The 19,782-nt window shown below is 36.0% G+C and overlaps 1 protein-coding gene across 2 annotated transcripts in view; it reads left to right on the top strand.

The window, feature by feature from the left end:
* Positions 1–9,166: 9,166 nt before the first annotated feature.
* Positions 9,167–19,782, top strand: part of DDX4 (DEAD-box helicase 4) — a 61,804-nt gene continuing 51,188 nt past the window's right edge. The window contains exons 1-6 of one of the 2 annotated variants that reach the window (XM_074200470.1): positions 9,167–9,344; positions 9,914–9,999; positions 11,015–11,072; positions 15,875–15,952; positions 16,683–16,763; positions 17,861–17,911. In XM_074200470.1, the coding sequence (XP_074056571.1) occupies positions 9,928–9,999; positions 11,015–11,072; positions 15,875–15,952; positions 16,683–16,763; positions 17,861–17,911 (340 nt within the window). In that variant the 5' untranslated portion in view covers positions 9,167–9,344; positions 9,914–9,927. The remainder of the gene's footprint in view (positions 9,345–9,913; positions 10,000–11,014; positions 11,073–15,874; positions 15,953–16,682; positions 16,764–17,860; positions 17,912–19,782) is intronic. The other variant, XM_074200471.1, reaches the window with a different exon arrangement.

The following is a 19,782-nucleotide window of genomic DNA, read 5'->3' as shown; positions in this document are numbered from 1 at the left end:
CAAAGGATGAATTACTATCTTAAGTCCAATGCTACTTTTGATCATGCAGGCAGCTGTGGACTTTGCTTCTCAGAGCTGGCTTAGCCATTGTTTATTTGTTCAGTTGTGTTTGAACCTTTGTGACCCTATGGACATGGAGCTCCTTAGGCCCTTCTGTCCTCCACTATCTCTGTCCAAGCTTATGTTCATTGCTTTCATGATATTATCTATTCATTTTATCCTCTTTTTCCATTGCCTTCTCCTTTTGCCTCAATCCTTCCCAGTATCAGGATCTATTTCAATTTTTTTTATTATGTGGTCAAAGTATTTAGAGTTCAGCTACAGTATTTGTCCTTTCCATGAGTAGTCCAAATTACTTTCTTTAACTTTTGACTGATTTGATCTCCTTGTTGTCCAAGGGCCTCTCAAAAGTCTTCACACCACAATTTGGAAGTGCTGTTTCTGTGACACTCAGATTTCTTTATACTTCAATTATCATAGCCACACATACTAGAAAAGATATAGCTTTAACTAGGTGAACCTTTGTTGGCAAGGTGATGTCTCTGCTTTTTAGTATGTTGTCTAGACTTCCCATAGTTTTCTTTCCAAGGAGCAAGCATCTTTTAATTTTATGGGTACAGTTGTCATATGCAATCATCTTTGAGTCCAAGAATATAAAATCTGACACTACTTTCATCTCTTCTCCTCTATTTGCCAGGAAATTATGGAACCAGTTGCCAAGATCTTCTCTCTCTCTTTTTTTAACTCTAAGCTGCAAGGCAGTTTTTATACTCTCTTCTTGCATTCTCATCATGATGCTTCTCAATTCTTCACTTCTTGCCATCAAAGTGGTATTGTCACCATATCCAAGATTATTGATATTTTTTCCAGCAACCTCTCTGATTCATCCAGCCTGCCATTTCACGTGATGTTTTCTGCATATAAGTTAAATTAATAAGGTAATAATAATATAAAACCTTGTCATACTCCTATCCCAATCTTAAATCAATCACTTGTTCTATGTTCAATTCTTTTTTTTAGGTTTTTTTAAGTGGTTTGCCCAAGACCACACAGCTAGGTAATTAAGTGTCTGAGACTGGATTTGAACCCAGGTACTCCTGACTCCAGGGCCGGTGCTTTATCCACTGCGAAAGCTTTAGTGTAGTCAATGAAGTAGAAATAGCTGGGGTTTTTGTTGTTGTTTGACACTCCCTTGCTTTCATCTAAGTGAATGTTGGCAATTTGGTCTACTTCTGCCTCATCCAAAATCAGTCAGCATATCTTGGTTCACATATTGCTGAAGCCTAGTTTGCAGAATCTTCAGCATTACCAATCCAGTGTCCCAAATTTGCTGGCATATTGAGTTTAGTACTTTAACATCATCAACTTTTAAGACTTTAGATAGCTCAACTGGAATTCCAACACCCCACTAATATTATTAGCAATGCTTCCTAAGTCCCACATGACTTAATTCTCCAGGATGTAGATTCTAAGATAGTAACCACACCATCATGGTTACTGGTTTTTTAAAAAAAAATCTTTCTTATATACTTCTTTTATATATTCTTGCTACCTCTTCTTAATCTCTTCTGTTTCTATTAATTTCCTATAGTTTTTGTCTTATATCATGCCCATTTTGCATGAAATACCCCCTTGTTATCTTTAATTTTCTTGAAGAGCCTATCTTTCACATTTTATTGTTTTCTTTTATTTCTTTGCATTGTTCAACTCTTTGAGTAACTGCATTTGTTTGTTTTTTAGTTTTTTGCAAGGCAATGGGGTTAAGTGACTTGCCCAAGGTCACACAGATAATTATTAGGTATCTGAGTCCAAATTTGAACTCAGGCCCTCCTGACTCCAGGGCTGGTGCTCTATCCACTATGCCACCTAGCTGCCCCCAGTAACTGTACTCTTAATTGATCCCCCTGCCTCATCTTTTCTACTTCAGTACTTATTCTGCATTGCAACCAGGATGATTTACCTTAAGTGCAAATTTGATCATGGCACTTCTTTACTTGATAAGCTCCAATGACTCCTTAATGCCTTGATGATCAAATAAAGTTAAAGTCCTTTACAACTTGACCTCAACCTTTCTGTACATTCCAGCATCATTGTATATTATTCTTCCTCAAACATTCTATGATCCAACCAAACAGTACTTGCTGTTTCACAGTCAGGAATCTCATTCTCCCGGAACTCATTTTCTTCTCACCTTCATCTCAGAATTGACCTTACTTCACACTATCTTTAACATGAAGCCTTTCCTTTCCCCCAACTTATAGTGTCACCTCTCTCTAACTGCTATAGTTATTTCTTTTCTTAATATTTATTCTGTATTTATGTACTTGCTGCCTTCCCTTTCCTGCCTTAAAATGTAAATTCTTTAAGAGAAAGAATTATTTCATTCTTTGTATTTGTATCCCCAAGAAATAGCTTAGTGCCTGGCACCCAGTAGTCATTTAATGCGTACTTGACTGGTTGATTAAAAGTTATAGTGATTTGTCTAACCGGGTATCTTTTCCCTCCAATATTCAGTTTTATTGCTTTTAATTATTTTTTTGCTCCTTTGATGTTTTGAGATGGTACCACAAATTGATTTTGATTTGCATTTCTTTGATTTTTATAAAGACTGGGTATTTTTTTTCAAGTGATAATTAACCTAACTTCACTATTACTGTTGAGAGTACCACCATCCTTCCTACATCCCTAGCCTGCAACCTAGGTGTCATCCATGATTGCTCATTCTCTCACTCCTCTTTATCCAGTGCTTATGTCCTGTTTTTCCACCTTTAAAACATCTTTCCTATATGACCACTTCTTTTATTTGAAACTGCTACCATCCTTGCCACCCAGATTCCTGAAACAATCAGCAGGTGAGTCTCTTTGCCTAAAGTTTCTCCCTACTCCATTCACCTATCAAATTACTCTTCCTAAAGCACAGATCCAACTATGTTACCCCTATTCCATAAACTCCATTGTCTTCCTATGATCTACAAGATCAAATACAAAAATGGTGTTTGGCTCTTATAGTTCTTCATAATCTGACCTCTTTATCCCTTTCTAGTCTTCTTAAATCTTGCTTGCTTCCTATAACCTTCATTCAGTGACACTAGCCTCCTTGCTGCTCCTTGAACAAGATGCTTTATCCCTCTATTCTGGGAATTTTCACTGGCAGTCCTCCAGGCCTGGAAAGCTCTCCCCCTTTATCCCCATCTCCTGGTTTTCCTGGTTTCTTTTATGTCTCAGCTAAAATTCTTTCTTCTACAATAAGTATTTTCTGGTCCTCATCAATATTAATGCTTTTCCACTATGATTATCTCAAATTTATCTTGTGTATATGTTGTTTGTACACAGTTGTTTGCACATTGTCTTCCCCTTTAGATTGTGAATTCCTGCTATTGTTTTTGCTAGTTATCTCCAGGAATTAGGAGGGTGACTGGTGCCCAGAAGGTAATGAAGAACTGTATGCAGAAAATCTATTTTCAACAATCTCTAATGAAAGATTAGTTTTGGATGGTCATAGAAACTTTCCCTACTTTCCATAGGTGAATGTGGGATTCCCCATTGACGATTATTGATAGACTGATTTTTACAAGTGCCACCTGATGGTTTTTATTTTTTTTTTGTACAGCATGTTTTTCTTTTAGGGTATATGATTTCCTTCTGTTTATTTAAGAAAATCCTGAGATAGAATATTTTCACTCAGTTGGTATAGAGGCAGAGACCAGAATGGACATGTTCTATCAGATAAGATCATGGTTGTTAGGAGTTTTGCTTATTTTTTTTCTTAATCACAGGGGAGTATTAAATGGAGAGGAATACTGGACAATTAATATTGACCTTGATAACATTTTAAAAAAGAAATGTTGAGTAATAACAAAATAAATAAGAGGATATTATAGATAACCTCTAAAAGGTTCTATACTAAACATGTTTAACAGGTTTATCTATATATGACTTCTATCAGGTTACTCACTGTCCTGGGGAAGGGGGAGAGAAAGGAGGAAGGAAGAAAAATATGGAACTCAAAAATCTTATAAAAATGAATGTTGAAAAATATCTTTACATATAATTGGAATAAATATCAAATAACAAATACATGCTATCCTGCTTTCTCCCTCTAATATGGAGGTGAATTCTTAAAGGCTATGCCAGTAGTGAAAAAGCTGTGGTAGGTTCTACCTTGTTAAAAAGGTCTTGAGTATGATCGTAAAAACAAATTATGTCTTCCTTTGGAAATCCAGTCTAGTTAAGTACAGAAAGACACCTTGACCCTTGCACCCAAGGGTGAATGAATTCTTTGTGGTGACAAATCCTGGTTTTTAGACTGTCCAAGAAGATTAATGTAGCTGTGGGTAGGCTAAGTATGTCTAATGGCCAACAATTGGACAGGCTACCTGAGAAACTGAATTCACTCAATCTCAATATTCTTAATTCTGAATGAAACTTGAAGACAAAAGGAAGTTACAACTAATCAGAAAGGATTGCTTACAGGTCAGATTCTGAAGAACTATAAAAGCCAAACACCATTTTGTATTTGATCTTGTAGATCATAGGAAGTCAATGGAGTTTATGGAATGGGGATAATGTAGTTGGATCTGTGCTTTAGGAAGATAAATGTGATAAATTAAGTCAATGATGAATTTGGTCAAATGAACAAAGACAATAAAAAACAATTTCATGGGATGTTTGATCCACTTGTGTTGCTGTGCTTATGATAATTATTTGTAAGATGACCACCTTGAAGATAATTGTAGCTTATACACTAATATCTGTTGTAGAGGGTGAGAAGGTAGAAATTTATGAAGAACTCAATAAAACTTCCAAATGAAATCAACACATATTTAAAAATGATTTCAATGTCTGACATAGAAGAACTGATACTGGAAGTACAAGGGTTGCGTCATGTTTTACTCCCAGGGCTATACCTAGTCATGCAATTCTGTAGTAGATTTCATTGCTAGGGAAATGCTTCTAAATAGAAGGATTAAGTTTCACATTCTCACATCATTTGGCTTACTAATGAACCTTCAACCTTTAGTCCCTGGGACAAAGCTAATTATAGTAAAACATATGGTTCATGTCTGTGTGAGAAAGTAAATGAGAAACCCAATGGATAATACAAATTGGATATGGGACAATTAATTTATTTTGATACAGGAAACAATGAAAAATACACCTGAGATTAGGAGGAAGATAGTTAAGTGGGGAAAAATCTTTACATCATTTCTCTGATAAATACTTCATCTCTAAGATATATAAAGAGCTGTCACAAGTTTCTAAGAATTAAAACCATTTCCCAAATTGATAAATAATTAGAGGATATGAATAGGCAGGTTTTAAGTGAAGAAATCCAAGCTATCAACATAGTCATATAAAAAAAATGCTCCAAATAACTAATAATTAGAGAAATGTAAATTAAACCAACTCTGAAGTTCTACCTGAATCTAATCAGATTGGCAAAGTTGACATAAAAGAAAAGGACAAATATTGGAAGGGGTGAGAGAAAACAAGAATACTAATAAATCATCCTTGGAGTAGTTAATTATTCTAACACCCCGAAAGAGAATTTGGAACAATACCTCTCAAATCACTAAATTATGTATACCCTTTGACCCAGTGATACCTTTACTAGGCCCTCTCCCCAAACAAAACAAAATATGGGGGGAAATGGTTATATAAAATGTATATATAGTAGCTCTTCATGATGGCAAAGAATTAGAAATTGAGGGACATTAACTGGACAATGGCAGAACAAATCATGGGTATTCGAATATAATGGAACATTGTTGAGCTGTCAAAAATGATGAAATGAATGGTAATTGAGGAGACATATAAATTGAAGCTGAGTAAAATGAACAGATCCAGGAGAATAATTTGTACAATAACAACATTGTACAAATGAACAACTTTGAAAGATAAAAGAACTCTTATCAAGGCTGTAATCAACCATGATTACAAAAAAACAGTGATGGAAAATGCTACCTACCTCCTAGCAGAGAGATGATGAATATAAGGTGTAAAATGAGACAGTTTTTGGAAATGGACATTGTAGGGACATATTATGATTGATTATGTTTATTTGTTACAAGGAAAATTAATTTGGAAAGAGGAAAAAAGAAAGCAGTCTTGGAATAATTGCTGCACATAGCATTTGGTAATTTATTTTATACCTATGGTCACAATCAATTTAAAGGCTTATATTTTAAGGTTCATCAGAGTATAACACTATTGTGCAATGCTATTCAGCATTTCACATTTCAACTTGGCTCAGGGTACTCATCAAATAGCTAATCTGTCTTCTTCCTTAGTAAGAAACAGATTTTATTAGCCTAAGATGGTTATAGATCTCACCAAGAAGTGAAAAAGCAGTGAATTGGCACAATATTCAGCCAGCTAGAAAACCCCTTCCTCACATGATAATCAAGATTGCTTGGGGACTCATAGCATTTTATGAATTTTATCAATAATTTTATTTTGGCATAGTGGATAGGAGTCAAGAAAATCTGAGTTCAAAGCCAGCCTCAGACACTTAAAAGCTAAGTGCCCCTGGGCAAGTCACTTAAGCCTGTTTGCCTCAGTCCTCATTTTCTATAAAATGAGCTGGAAAAGGAAACCACAATGCCCTCCTGTATCTCTGCCAAGAAAACTCAGATGGGGTCACTAAGAATAAGAACAATGGAACAATGACAATTTTTTTTTAAATTTCTAACTGAAGAAAAAAGAAGCCAAGAGGAACTGAGGTCTTTGCCCTTGGCTATAAAAATCTTGAGTTAATCTCTTTTATCTCCCAACTCTTCAGGTCACTTTGAACAAAGAGGCCTTCCAGCTTTTTCCACTCCTAAGAGAAAATAAAGGTGGGGATTTTGAAAAAAGTTCATTCACTAAACTGGCCCCAGCAATTGGAAAGAGAGGTAGTCAGGGAAGTGGGGAGTTGGGAAATAAACTTTTCAACCCAGACTGCAAAAGTGAGCTTGGGGAGAATGGTGAACAATATATCTATTATGAAATTAGGAAGTCAAATGATTATTTGTTATATAGAAATAAGAACGCCAAAAATCATAAATAATTTTAAAGAGAGAATAGGGGGAGCTAGATATGGCAAACACTGTGCAATATTATAAAAAAAATGAAATTGAGTTTATTTTAACAGACTGAAAAACAACAAGTTTCTGATACAGGAAATGTTTCCAAACAGTTTGTCTGGGTCTAGTCAGACTCAACTTCTTAAAGATCAACTCAGTGTCTCAAAACTAGAAGAACAAAAATGAGATGGAGATATGACAATTAATTGAGTCATCTCTATTCTCATCTCTGTGAACAAACTGTCAAATGAGACAACTTTCAAACAACAGTCATTTAAATAGATTGTTACCTTTTTTCAAACAACAGCCATTTAAATAGATTGTTACCTTTTTTCCTCCAGGTATCCAGCCTAGCCAGCAAACATTTAATCTCTTTTTCAAACAAAAAGATATGATGACCAAGGGTAACACTGTTTATAGATTTTAAAGATAGTGGAAGATTATGATCAATGATGACTCACAAGACAAAGAAAAACAGTAAGAAAAAAATTAGTTTAAAGTTTGGTGACAGGATACATTTAAACTAAGCAACATAATCTGCAGTACCAATAAATATCAATCAAGAAAAAAAGAAAAGACTGAAAAAAAGGTGAAGAGGAAATGAAGACGGCTAAATAAGAAAAACTGAAGAATGGAATAATTTTTTTAATTAATGAATTTTTTCCCAAATACATGAAAAGATAGTTTTCAATATTTATTTTTTGTAAGATTTTGAGTTCCACATTTTTCTCCCTCTTTTCTTTCCCTTGCTCCTCCCTTTGACAGCAAGTAATCTGCTACATAGCCTATACAATGTGTAACTATATTAAACGTATTTCTATATTAGTTAACAATGTTGTAAAAGAAGAAGCAGAACAAAGGGGGAAAAACCTTGAGAGGGAAAACAAACATTACACATAAAACAAATTTTAAGAATTGAAAATAGTGTGCTTTGGTTTGCATTTAGACTCCATAGTTCTTTTCTCTGGATGTGGATCATATTAAGGATTAAATTATTAGGCATTTTGGGACACAGTGGGAAGCAGTATAGCAAGAAATGAATTTAGGTCCCTAAATATTAAAGTTTTAACTGCTGTTTTAAATAAATAACTGAAAGAAAAGAAAAAATATCCATCTCTGTGATTTAATGTAATTAAAATTTGATTTATTGCAGAGGACAAGGAAATGAATGAAACAATTTGAATTCAAAATGTGTAATAGGTTTATATCTGATACCTTCAATACCAAGAGGATATTGGAGAGGGCAGGGAGAAAATATGGCTCAGTGTGGAAAAGAAACCAAAAAGCAGCTTCGTACCTATAAAGATCAAGGTTGTAGCTAGGGAGACAGCTAGGTGGCACAGCGGGCAGAATACTGGGCTCTGACACTTGGTAGCTGCTTTGCCTGTTTACCTCATCTGTATAATGAGCTGACCAAGGGAATGGGACCGCTAAGAATCCGACAGGCCTAAAACGACTCCCCTACAAAATTCATCTACTTTAAGTTTGGGAACTCAGAATAAAAAGGTTGTACTGAGATAATTTAAATTCATCTATTTTCCCCTTTGATTTCCTCTTCAGAGCTATTTGCCTTACTCCTCGAACCCTAGTTTTACTGCTCTCCAATACTTGCTCATTTTTAACTTCCATCCGAGGCATGGGCACCTATTTCCTGATTTGTGCCTCAGTTTCCTTATCTGTAAAATGAGAGACTCTCTAATTTTTGTCACGTGAAAGCTTAAATTCAAATGAGCCACGTTCACATACCCAAGAAAATACTGACTTGCATTTGTCGCTGGCCAGTTTTCACACTAATTTCCCTAATCAACGCTTTGCCGGCTCTTTTGGCCCGGGCCAGCCTGTGTGGAAGTGCCGAAGGCCGGCTGTCTCCCCGCTGCCCGGGCACGTCTGCGTGCATGAGTGCCCGCTGCCCACGCGGCCGGCGGCATCCTGGGCCCGCACGATGCCCCCCGCGCGGCCGGGCCCCGAGGCCCTGGCGGGAAACCGCTCGCCACGCCCCCTCCCCCGAAGCGCTCTGAGGGAGGGAGGCCTGAGCGCGCCTGGCTTCGAGGCCGCGGTTCCAGTGCGCGTGCGGGGAGGGCGGGGCGGAAGCGGCGAGAGAGGCGCAGCCGGCCCGAGCGCCCATTGGCTCCCGGCGCCCGTCGCCCGGTGCGATTTGTTGTTTGGCCATGTCACGTGAGGCGGCCGGGGCGCCGGCACGTGCGGCGGTTTAAGCGCCGCGCCGGCCGCGTTTGGGCGGGACCGCTCGCTGAGGCGGGTGGCGGCCTGCGGTCGCGGGAGGTGAGCGGGCGGCCCGGGACGGGGGCCCCCAGGCCGCGGCCCTCGCCCCTGCGTGGCCGGACGGGCCGGGGAGGAGGGCAGGCCGGGGTGGGGGCCCCGCGGGGCCCGGCACGGAGGAGGGCCCGCGGCCGGCCAGTGGGGCCAGGCCTCGCCGCCCGGGGCAGCCGCTGAGCCCGCCTCGGGGACTGAGGGGGCGGGCGGGGAGGCGCCCCCATCCCGGCCCGGGCCCTCTGCCCGCGGGCCCTCCACCTTGCGCATCGCGGCCCTGGCCCCTTCCCCGCCTTGTCAGGGGGTCTCGGGTGGACGGCAGGCACTTTTCCGGAAAGGGTGTTTGGGGTTTGCCTGGGCCGGGGTGTATCTGAATCTTAGATAACCCCCTTAGAGAGGCGATTATTGCACCATTGATGCAAAATTCTGAGAAAAATGTTACACGTACACAGCCATTTAAAGCGGGGAAACACGAGCTAATTAGTTATTTTTAGAGTCCGTGGGTGAAATTGGGGTTTTGTAATTAATATGCTTTATGGTTCTGTGGTCAGATGTACAGAGTTGTATTTTTGTTTAACTAGAACTTGTGGCCAAAATGGGAGATGAAGATTGGGACACAGAAATCCTCAAACCTCACATACCGTCTTTTGTCCCCGTCTTTGACAAGGTGCAGTGCTTCAAGTTATTTGTATATGTTAAAATAGTGCATTAGGAAAAAAAATTAAATAGGCATAATTTGATCAAAGATCTATTTTGGAGGGATAACAGTTCAGCCTTATAGGGTTCGACCTATATAGCTTTCAAAACAAGGTTTCCTGAAGTGATAAAACCAGGGTATTCCCTTAAACATTTATTTATTGTTTATTAAATTGTTTATTTTTAAACAAGCAATTGAGTACGTTATATAGGTATGGAAGCCAGAAGTTAGATTTAGACTCACTTATGATGGCTTGGCAAAAGAATAACTGAAAATGGCTATTTCTTTTGTGGAAATCAATTGCCTCTATTCCATTCCACAAAGTCATTGACTTGAAGTTTTGAGCTGAAATAAAATTTGAGAAAGGTTAGTCATTAAAATAAGTCTGTAAACAGTCTTCATGAAATATGGGTCCTAGATATCCTTAAAGAGATTGTCACAAATTTTAATTCTATAAATCAGTTATGTGATATTTGATTTGTTTTGCATAAGAGAATTGTTTTATTTATAAGAAAATCTGGCTTGTTTTCCTGCTTGTGGCAAGGCAGCTTTCCCCTTGGTAAAATTGGTATATTTAACTATGGAGAAGGTTGACATGAAGATGTAATTTTACAGACTGCTTATTAGCTGTGACTTTGAACAAGAACTCAGGTGTTGTGATAATTATGTTTGAACCATATTATGAATCTGTTCAACATTTCTCCCCTTATTTTCTCCCCATATCTTGAAAATAATATTTTGCTACTAATTGGGGAGCAAAAACAAATCTTTAATCTTTTATCAGATTTCAGAATGGAAGAAGTCTGCAGGAATTTTCTTTTTTAAAACCATGGCCAACTGGTATAGTATTTTAGAATTCAATTAAGGGACGGTTTTTAAGAATTAGGGTAACCTTTTGGATGTCCTCTGTTTTTTGGTAGTTGCAGGTCCTGATTATGATATAAAGTGAATAAAACTATGTTTGATCTATTTTCTTTATTTGTAGGATACCTTTTCTTCAGGAGCAAATGGAGATGCTTTTAATAGGGCTTCAGATTCATCAGGTATGGCTTAAGGCACAAATATGAACCCCATCTAGAATACTTATATTTGATATTTTTTTAACTCAATCAGAATTTATACTGATTATGGAGAATGTCTGACTTCTGAGTCAAAGCCATAAGTTTCCTATTGAGAGTAGGGCAACAGAATATGGAACTTGGGGTGCTGGAAGTCTTGAAAGATAATGACCTCTGAGGAAGAATAATTATTGAACTTGTCAGGCAATTAAAGCACTTGACTCTCAAGGGTTTCTCATCAGGAGACAGGATTGTAGACTAGTTAAACCAAATCCTTCCTTCCACAACATTTGTTTGACCCTTTTCAAATCACTTTAACTTCTCAGGGCCTTGGGTAATTCTTTTGAGACTGTAAACAATAGTTGCTAATCTATCCTGGTATTGTAAGTTTGCTCATTGTGAGCTTTCTACTGTGATGAAATCACAGCTGTTAACCAAAAATAACTCAAACTAGAAAATGCTATTTCCTTTTATAAGGAAGATATATTTGCAAAATAATGTGATTTATTCTTTTTATGGTTATGATTCATTTAATGTGTCTTTTCAACTAGATTTTTAAGTCTGTCAGTGGGAATAATTAATTCTGGCCATCACATTCTAGGAAGGACAGTGATGAAATGTGTCTAGGATGGTGAAGGGACTGGTAAACTGCCATATAAAGATTTATTGAAGGGTTTGGGGATATTTACCTTGGTTAAGAAGATAAAGGGAAGTTGGAGTTAATGATTTCATGTAAATAATGTATTAAAAATTGCTTGACTGCATAAGACAAATAGGAACAATGGGTGAAAGTTTCAGAGTTTTCAGTTCTTTGTGAGGTGACCCTTACTAATATAAATATTCAAGAGTACACTGGAATGCTATGAGAGCGGAATTTACCATCACGGAGAAATATTCAAATAGAGCATAGGGTGACTACTTATAGAAGAAATTCATGGATAACACATTACTAATTGAGTGGATTTGAAATGAGAAGATTTGGATTTAGATCTGGCTCTACCACATAATTGCTTAACCTTCACAAGTTTGTTTTTTCATCTCTGAGGAAACTGAACTAGATGACTTCTGATGACTCTTCTAGTTTTATATTTATAATCTCTTGAATTTTCCCCTCCCCCCTTGATGATATTCTCATTCTACTCAAAATTTTTAAAAGCATTTTCTTGATATATATTTTCCTTATGATTTCTTAATTTATATTATATTTGTGTTCTTATTTTTCTTCCAGTTCTAGCAAAATGTAATGTTAAGTGCAAGGTTTATTATCATTTAAATTTTTTTGTTATCTCTATAATAAACCTGTGAATAAATAATTCTTGATAATTGTCTTTTTGTTTTACAAAAGTAGGTTCAACTCTGTTGTTAACTTAGATGTGTGATCCCTGCCTCTTTAGACATCAGTTTTTCTAAAAAAAAAAAAAGGGAGTTTTCAGGTTTTAGCAAAAAAAAGATGAACCCTAAAATACTAAGCACTTAATCTGTATTAACTTGATCATGAAAGTCTAATATTTTAATTCTAAATAGAGTAATGTTTAATATCAATATTTATACTAATATACCTGGGTATATTTTGTTGCTTTTTTAATTAAATTTGGACCATTAACAATAACTTAGCAGTCTAATCCAATGCTGAACCTGGGTCTGGGTCTAAGGTTGATGAAAAAGACAATTTATTCTGAACTGAAACTAGGGCTGTCCAACTTTATTTTTTATTGAAACAGTAGAAATATATTTTGATTTGCCATTTTAGTGAGAGGTCTGTGGTAGTTTGGTTTCATTTATTAAAGCATTTAGTAAATCCACGGGCAACTGCACAAAATCACCCTCTGGGCCACATGTGACCCACTGGTTGCATATTAGACAACCCTGATAAAAAAAACTTATGGTATTTCTAAAAGGTAGAAATACATTGAAGTTACACAGCTCTGATTATTTAAATTTACCAAATATTTAGTAGCTATTGTGTCCAAGGCATTTTGCTAGCTGTGGAAGATTTAAAGATAATCCAGAAAAGAGTTCCTTGTCATTCAGGAATTTATCTTATGCACAGGCAAATAAGGCATTAAAGATATAGGTAAATAATAAAGAAAATCCTCCTTTAAGATATAGGTAAATAATAAAGAAAATCCTCCTTTAAGGCATCTGAGTTGAACCTACAAATAGGCTAAACCTTCTAAGAAGCTGAGATTTGAAGGATTGACATTCTAGCCAGGCAGAACAGTCTGTCATAGAATTCTGACTTCTGGGTAACAGCAAATAGCCCACTTGGGCTGCAATGCAGAGTGTCTGAAAGGAGTAATGTAAGAAAAGTATGGAAAAATAGATAAGAGCCACATTATGAAGATTTGAAATTTTAGAAATTTTAGAAAACTGAAAACTATAATCTGTCTTAGAACCCCTAGGAAGCCACTGAAGATTTTTTAGCTAGGAAATGGTGTAAGACTTGTGCTTTAGGAAAATTATTTGGGCAACTATGTAGAAGATATATTAGAGAAAAGACTGGAAACTGGGTCTTTTTAAAGGTTTTTGTTATTAAAAGTCTGAGTTGGGGCAGCTAGGTGATGCAGTGGATAGAGCACCAGTCTTGGAGTCAGGAGTACCTAAGTTCAAATCTGGCCTCAGACACTTAATAATTATCTAGCTGTGTGGCCTTGGGCAAGCCACTTAAACTCCATTGCCTTGCAAAAAAGCCTAAGGAAAAAAAGTCTTTGTTGATGAGAGCCTTCAATGTATTTCTACCTTTTAGAAATAACATAAGTTTATATCAGGGTTGTCTAAAATGCAACCAGTGGGCCACATGTGGCCCAGAGGGTGATTTTGTGCAGTTGCCTGTGTGTGACATGGAGGATGATGGTATCCTTAACAAAAGTAAAACATATTCAGGAAAGATAGATATAAGGAAGAAGATAAATACTATTTTGCACATGATGAATTTGATGTGCTATTATAGAAACCAGAAGGAAATTGGTGATCCCCTGGAACTCAGAAAGAAGGAAATTGGTGATCCCTGGAACTCAGGAAAGAGATCAGACCTGGATATGTATTTCAGTATTATCTGCTTAGAAATGTTAATTGAACTTCTCAGAGCTGATAAAATCATTGAGAGTATTAATGGAGAGAAGAAGAATGGGGGATAAACCACTAATAATGATTTAGCAAATAGTATTGAGGTAGAATAAGGAAAACTAGGAGAGAACAATGTACTTGAAGATGGCAGAGAAAATAGTATTCAGAAGGGAAGGGATAGTAAAATCTCAAACTGCAAATTTAGCATTATAGAGCTCATTGATAACTTTGAAGTGCCTAGTTTCTGTTAAGTGGTTGGTTTGGAAATTAAATTTGCAAGGTTTTAAGAAGTGATTGGAAGTTTTAGAGGTACAAATAATTTTTTTTGGAATTAGTATGTGGAAGGGATGAGAAAAAGGACAGTAATTTGAAAAGATGATTGTTAATTGAAAGATAAGAGGGGGAAGGAGATTTGAGAAAATTTTTAGGGAGTAGAAAAGGAAATAGAGAAGATAAAGTGGGGTGTTCAGGGCAAAGGATAAGATTACATTCAGAAGTAGAAGAGTTTGTCCTTAGCAAGAAGAGTGACCTCTTCTTCAGAGTCTAGCAAATGAAGAGAAAAATGGAGGATTATATGTCAGGAGGTCTTGTCATAATGGATATCTTCTGATTTATCAATAAGGTAAGGAAAGAGATCTTCAGAAAATAAGGGTAGATAGGAAGGGAGGAAGGAAAGGTTTAGAATAATTGTGGGGATTGGGTCGGTTAATCAAACAAAATGAAAAGAATTGCTTTATAGTTTAAGGGTCTAGTTGAAAATAACAGATTTTGTAGTGGACCCAATATATGATTGTGTGATTTCCTTTAAATATATGTATTTAGCAGCAAAAGAAGACAGATGGTGAAGTAACTTAGCATTGCAGTTTGTTAAGACCTTAGTGGTATTTAGGACAAATGAACAAGGAAGTTGAAGAAGACAATGAAGGGTTAAACTTGTTAGTGATACAGTCACTTGTAAGTTGTTAAAACTGAGGTCAGAACAGGAATGGATAGACTGCTTTAGGAGAGAAGTGGGAGTTCCCTCTTAGCTCTAGGATCAAAAATAAACTCCTTTGTCATTTAAAATCTTCATAACTTGATCCCAGTCTATCTTCTGATCTTTGTTCTTAACTTCCCTTCATGCACTCTATGGTATAGTCAAATTGCATTCTTACTGTTATTTATATGTGACACTCTCATCTCTTGACCCTGTGCTTTTATACTGACTTTCCTCATATCTGGAATGTTTTCCCTTCTGATAAAATGTCAGCTCATCCAGGGAATATTCTGTATTATTTTAGTCTTTTCATAGTTGACACTAAATTTTTTTTTTATTGATTACTTTCCTACAGAATAATTATAGTTACAGAAAACCCATGCATAGATACTATATTATCTAGTAACATAAGGAAAGAAATATACTGATGTGGGACAATATGATGAAAGGACAATATCGAGGAAATTTTATTTTAAAAAACCCATAATTTTCTCAACTAACTTTTGAAATCCTTTCTTAGGACTTTTCTGTGATTATAAATGTATATATAACCTTATATAGCCAATTCAATTTTGGATAATCTTAAAATTTTTATTATTAAGCAATATCTTGTAAATATTAACTTATACATTAAAATATTTTAAAAATTGTTATTAGTACACACACACACACACACACACACACACACACACACACGAAGATCTTGATTACTTTCTAAATTTACTTCAAATGTGAATTTCTTTAGAAATCAATGATGTACCTACCCGAAGAGATCAATTCATGAGAAGTGGATTTGGTTCTGGACGGAGTTTGGGAAACAGAGGTATGTATTAATATTTGCTTGGCTGCTGAGTAGGTAGGTAGTAGAGGCAGTGAGAATGAATAGATTGCTTTTCTGTGTTTTTGGGGAAGGCGGGGTGGGGCTTAGTGTTAAATATTATAGCCTGTTTTTCCTTAATTCTTTCTAGTTGTTTTTTTAGAAGCATGTTCAAAGAAGTGACTAAGGTGATGAGGGAATTCAAAATTATGTAGTGTGAAAATCGGTTGAGAGAACTGAACATTTTTAACTTTTTAATTGATTCATCTATTTAATTTTCTAATTAATCAATCTTTTTAACATTCAAATGTATTAAATTGACAAGAACGTTATCAGTAGTTCTGAGTTTCAAATTTTCTCTCCTTCTTTTCCCCTTTCCCTTCCCCAAGACAGCAAGCAATCTCTTATATATTATATATGTCCAGTCATATTAAATATATTTCCATAGTAGTCATAATTTGAAAGATGAATCAGAACAAAAGCTATGAGAGAAAAAGCAAAAGTCATTAAAAATGATAATAATATGCTTCAGTCTTCATATTTTCCATCAAGTCTTTTGTAATTATACTTGATCATTTTATTTCTGAGAACAGCCAAGTCTGTCATAATTCATTATCACATAATGTTGCTGTTATTGTATACAATGTTCTCCTAGTTCCTCTAACTTCACTCAACACCAATTTATGCAAGTCTTTCCAAGTTTTATTTAGATTTACTTCTATCTGAATTTTTGCAGATGCCAGTGATCAGTCTTCTAAGAGAGAAAATCTAACCACAATGGGTGGATTTGGACCTGGAAAGGGTTTTGGAAACAGAGGTAATACTTTCATCATGTATAATTACTTAATAAACATATAATACCCCAAATTTTATTAATGCATGGATGATAGAGAATGCAGTATAATAGTAAGTTATTTTGAGTACAGTAAGTTCTATAATAAAATATATGTTCCTAAAAATGATCATGCTATATACAAAGGCCAATAAAACTCACAGAACTTATGGGGAAAATAGGGTTTCTGAGTACAACAATCAGTTTTACCAGTGTCACATAAAAAAAATAATAGGAATCCATTAAAAAGAGCATACTATTATATATTTTAAATTAAAAAATAAATATTTGGCCAGCTAGGTGCAGTGGATACAGCACTGGCCCTGGAGTTAGGAGGACCTGAGTTCAAATCTAGTCTCAGAATGAATAGTTATTTAGCTGTGTGACCTTGGACAAGATGAATAGTGATAGTATCAACTGTCTTGGGTACTGCTCAGCTTCTGGGGTTCCTACAGACTTGTACAGTTTGATATAGTTGAGTTATGAGTGAGGGCAGGGCCTCAATGAGTTGAAATGCTGATCCGAGTCTCAGTTGTGGTTGAAGGTAGAGTTAAGGGAGTAGATCAGACCTCTTCAGTGCACAACTTCTACTATCTTAGAAGATATACAATATCTTCATTTTGCAAAAGACTGATTTGCTTGGGGAATAGGTACTGAAAGGTTTGTAGTTTGTGTTATTGTGAAATAGTGCAGTTTTCTAAGTTTGTTTGATGAAAATTTACATTTTTAATGTGTTATAGCAGAACTGACCATACTGTGTTCTAATAGAGTGCTTTTGTGTGAGCTTATGTTTGTGTATGTATGTAGTGCTCAGTAAATACATTTAGAATAAGTTCAGATTGCACTAATGTTATAGTACTTCCTACAAAGTTTCCTTTTTTTAGGGAGACAGGACTTATTTGTCTAAAATGTGCAAATTACATAAAATATATAATTATTTCACTGCCACTTGAACCTATAGCTCGTGGTAGTTGCAAAGAAATATGCTAGTTCTTATTATTCCCAAAAGGACTTATTATTCCCAACAGAACAACAGACTAAATAACTATTCCAGTAATGTGTGTTTTTCTGCTTTTCTGTAGGTTTTTCAAGTAACAAATTTGAAGAAGGTGATAGCTCTAGCTTTTGGAGAGGTAAATTAAATTTTAATGATTGTGAGTAGTTCCTGTTGAGTGAAATTTAGGTTATATGTTGAAAAGAAATAAAGATTTGAATAAGATTATCTGTCTATCCCTTGTTGAGATATTTTAAAAAACTGAGATTGAATTAATTTTTTTCCTCTCAGTGGAAACTCAGGAATACTGTTCTAGAAAAGATTTATGGTTATGTTGTTACATCATGAAAAATCAGTTTACATAGGCAGGGCTGTGTGGTTTAGTGAATAATCAATCAGTGTGCTGGATTTGAAATGAGGAATACTGGATTTCATGTTTTGCCTCTGTGACTTAGTAGTGTGCTTATAAACAAGACAGTATCTGTTTTTTTAATCTTTTAAAGGTATTTCTTTTTCACCTCTAACAAAGGCTAGTTTTGAGATTAAAATGAAATTATATATATATATATTTATAATATGGACTTTGCAAACTTAAAGTGCTATTTAAAAGGCTAGTTAAAATGAGTTGACGTAGCTGATTCCCCACATCCCTTCTAAACCTTTTTAAACAACATTTTTTTATATGTTTGAGTGAATGGAATCAAGTGACTTGCCCAAGGTCACACAGCTAGGCATTATTAAGTGTATCAGTTCACATTTGAACTCAGATTCTCCTGACTCCAGGGCCGGTGCTCTATCCATTGCGCCACCTCTAAATCCTTTTAATATGTTGTGAGACTAGGAATTCAAAAATAAAAATTTAACTTTGATATTTAGAAATCTGTTGATTTCAGATTGGCATCATATTAATCACTGAAGAACACAAAGATCACAGAAAATTGTCACTGTTTGAAAGATTGCTAATTAATATTGAAAATTCCAAAGACTCACTTATTAACGCTTCTGCTATACCCAAGTTTTTGGAGTTCATGTGTAAAATGAGCTTGGAAAAGGGAGAAATTTATGGAAAGTTGATCCAAAAAGAATGACTTAGAGAATTGAGTAAGCACAGGGCAGTGTATATAAAAATAATTATTTGTTATAAAGAATTGGTGCAAGCTAGGTGTGGTGCATTGGATAGAGTTCCAGGCCTGGAGTGAGTAAGATTTATTTTTCTGAGTTCATGTACGACCTAATTGTGTGACCCTGGCAAGTCATATAATTGTTTATCTCAGTTTCTTTATATGTAAAAAGGGTTGGAAAAAGAAATGGCAAGCCACTGCAATGTCTTTGCCAAGAAAACCTGAAATGGAGTAAAGAATACAAGAAAATTGACATTTGGGTCTTGGGAGAGAATTTTAGTGAATTTTTTTCTTTTATTCTTTAAATTTTGTTTCTACTAATTTCTTGATTCCTTGTTACTCTGTTCCTTCTAAGTTACACAATGCCTCCCATTTATTTCCTTCTTATGTCTCCTGAGCCACTTTTTGTAGAAGTTTGAGTTTTTCCTATATCTTGCCTAAGGAATATTTATGAATATATGTATGTGTGTCTGTGTTTATGAATAGATTTGTGAGTTTGTACACACATTCAAGTGTTTTATAAATAAGCATGATTGGGGTGGCTAGGTCGCGTAGTGGATAAAGCACCGGCCCTGGAATCAGGAGTACCTGGGTTCAAATCCGGTCTCAGACATTTAATAATTACCTAGCTGTGTGGCCTTGGGCAAGCCACTTAACCCCGTTTGCCTTGCAAAAACCTAATAAATAGATAGATAAGCAAGCATGATTTCCCATGATCTATAATGTCCATATGGAACCAACCTGGGACCATTATCTGTTTCTCTGAGATACTCATTCTTCCTTTTGTTTCCCTTCCAAGTCTCAAATCAGAAACTAAATGTATGGTTAGACTTGTCTTAATCTCTAGTGGCATGCTATCGGAAGGTGGCTTATGGTCTCAAGCTAGAAT

The sequence above is a fragment of the Macrotis lagotis genome, chromosome X (assembly GCF_037893015.1).
Source record: "Macrotis lagotis isolate mMagLag1 chromosome X, bilby.v1.9.chrom.fasta, whole genome shotgun sequence".
Taxonomy (NCBI): Eukaryota; Metazoa; Chordata; class Mammalia; order Peramelemorphia; family Peramelidae; genus Macrotis; species Macrotis lagotis.
Note: the sequence above shows the minus strand (reverse complement) of the source record. Positions and strands in the feature narration are given on the sequence as shown.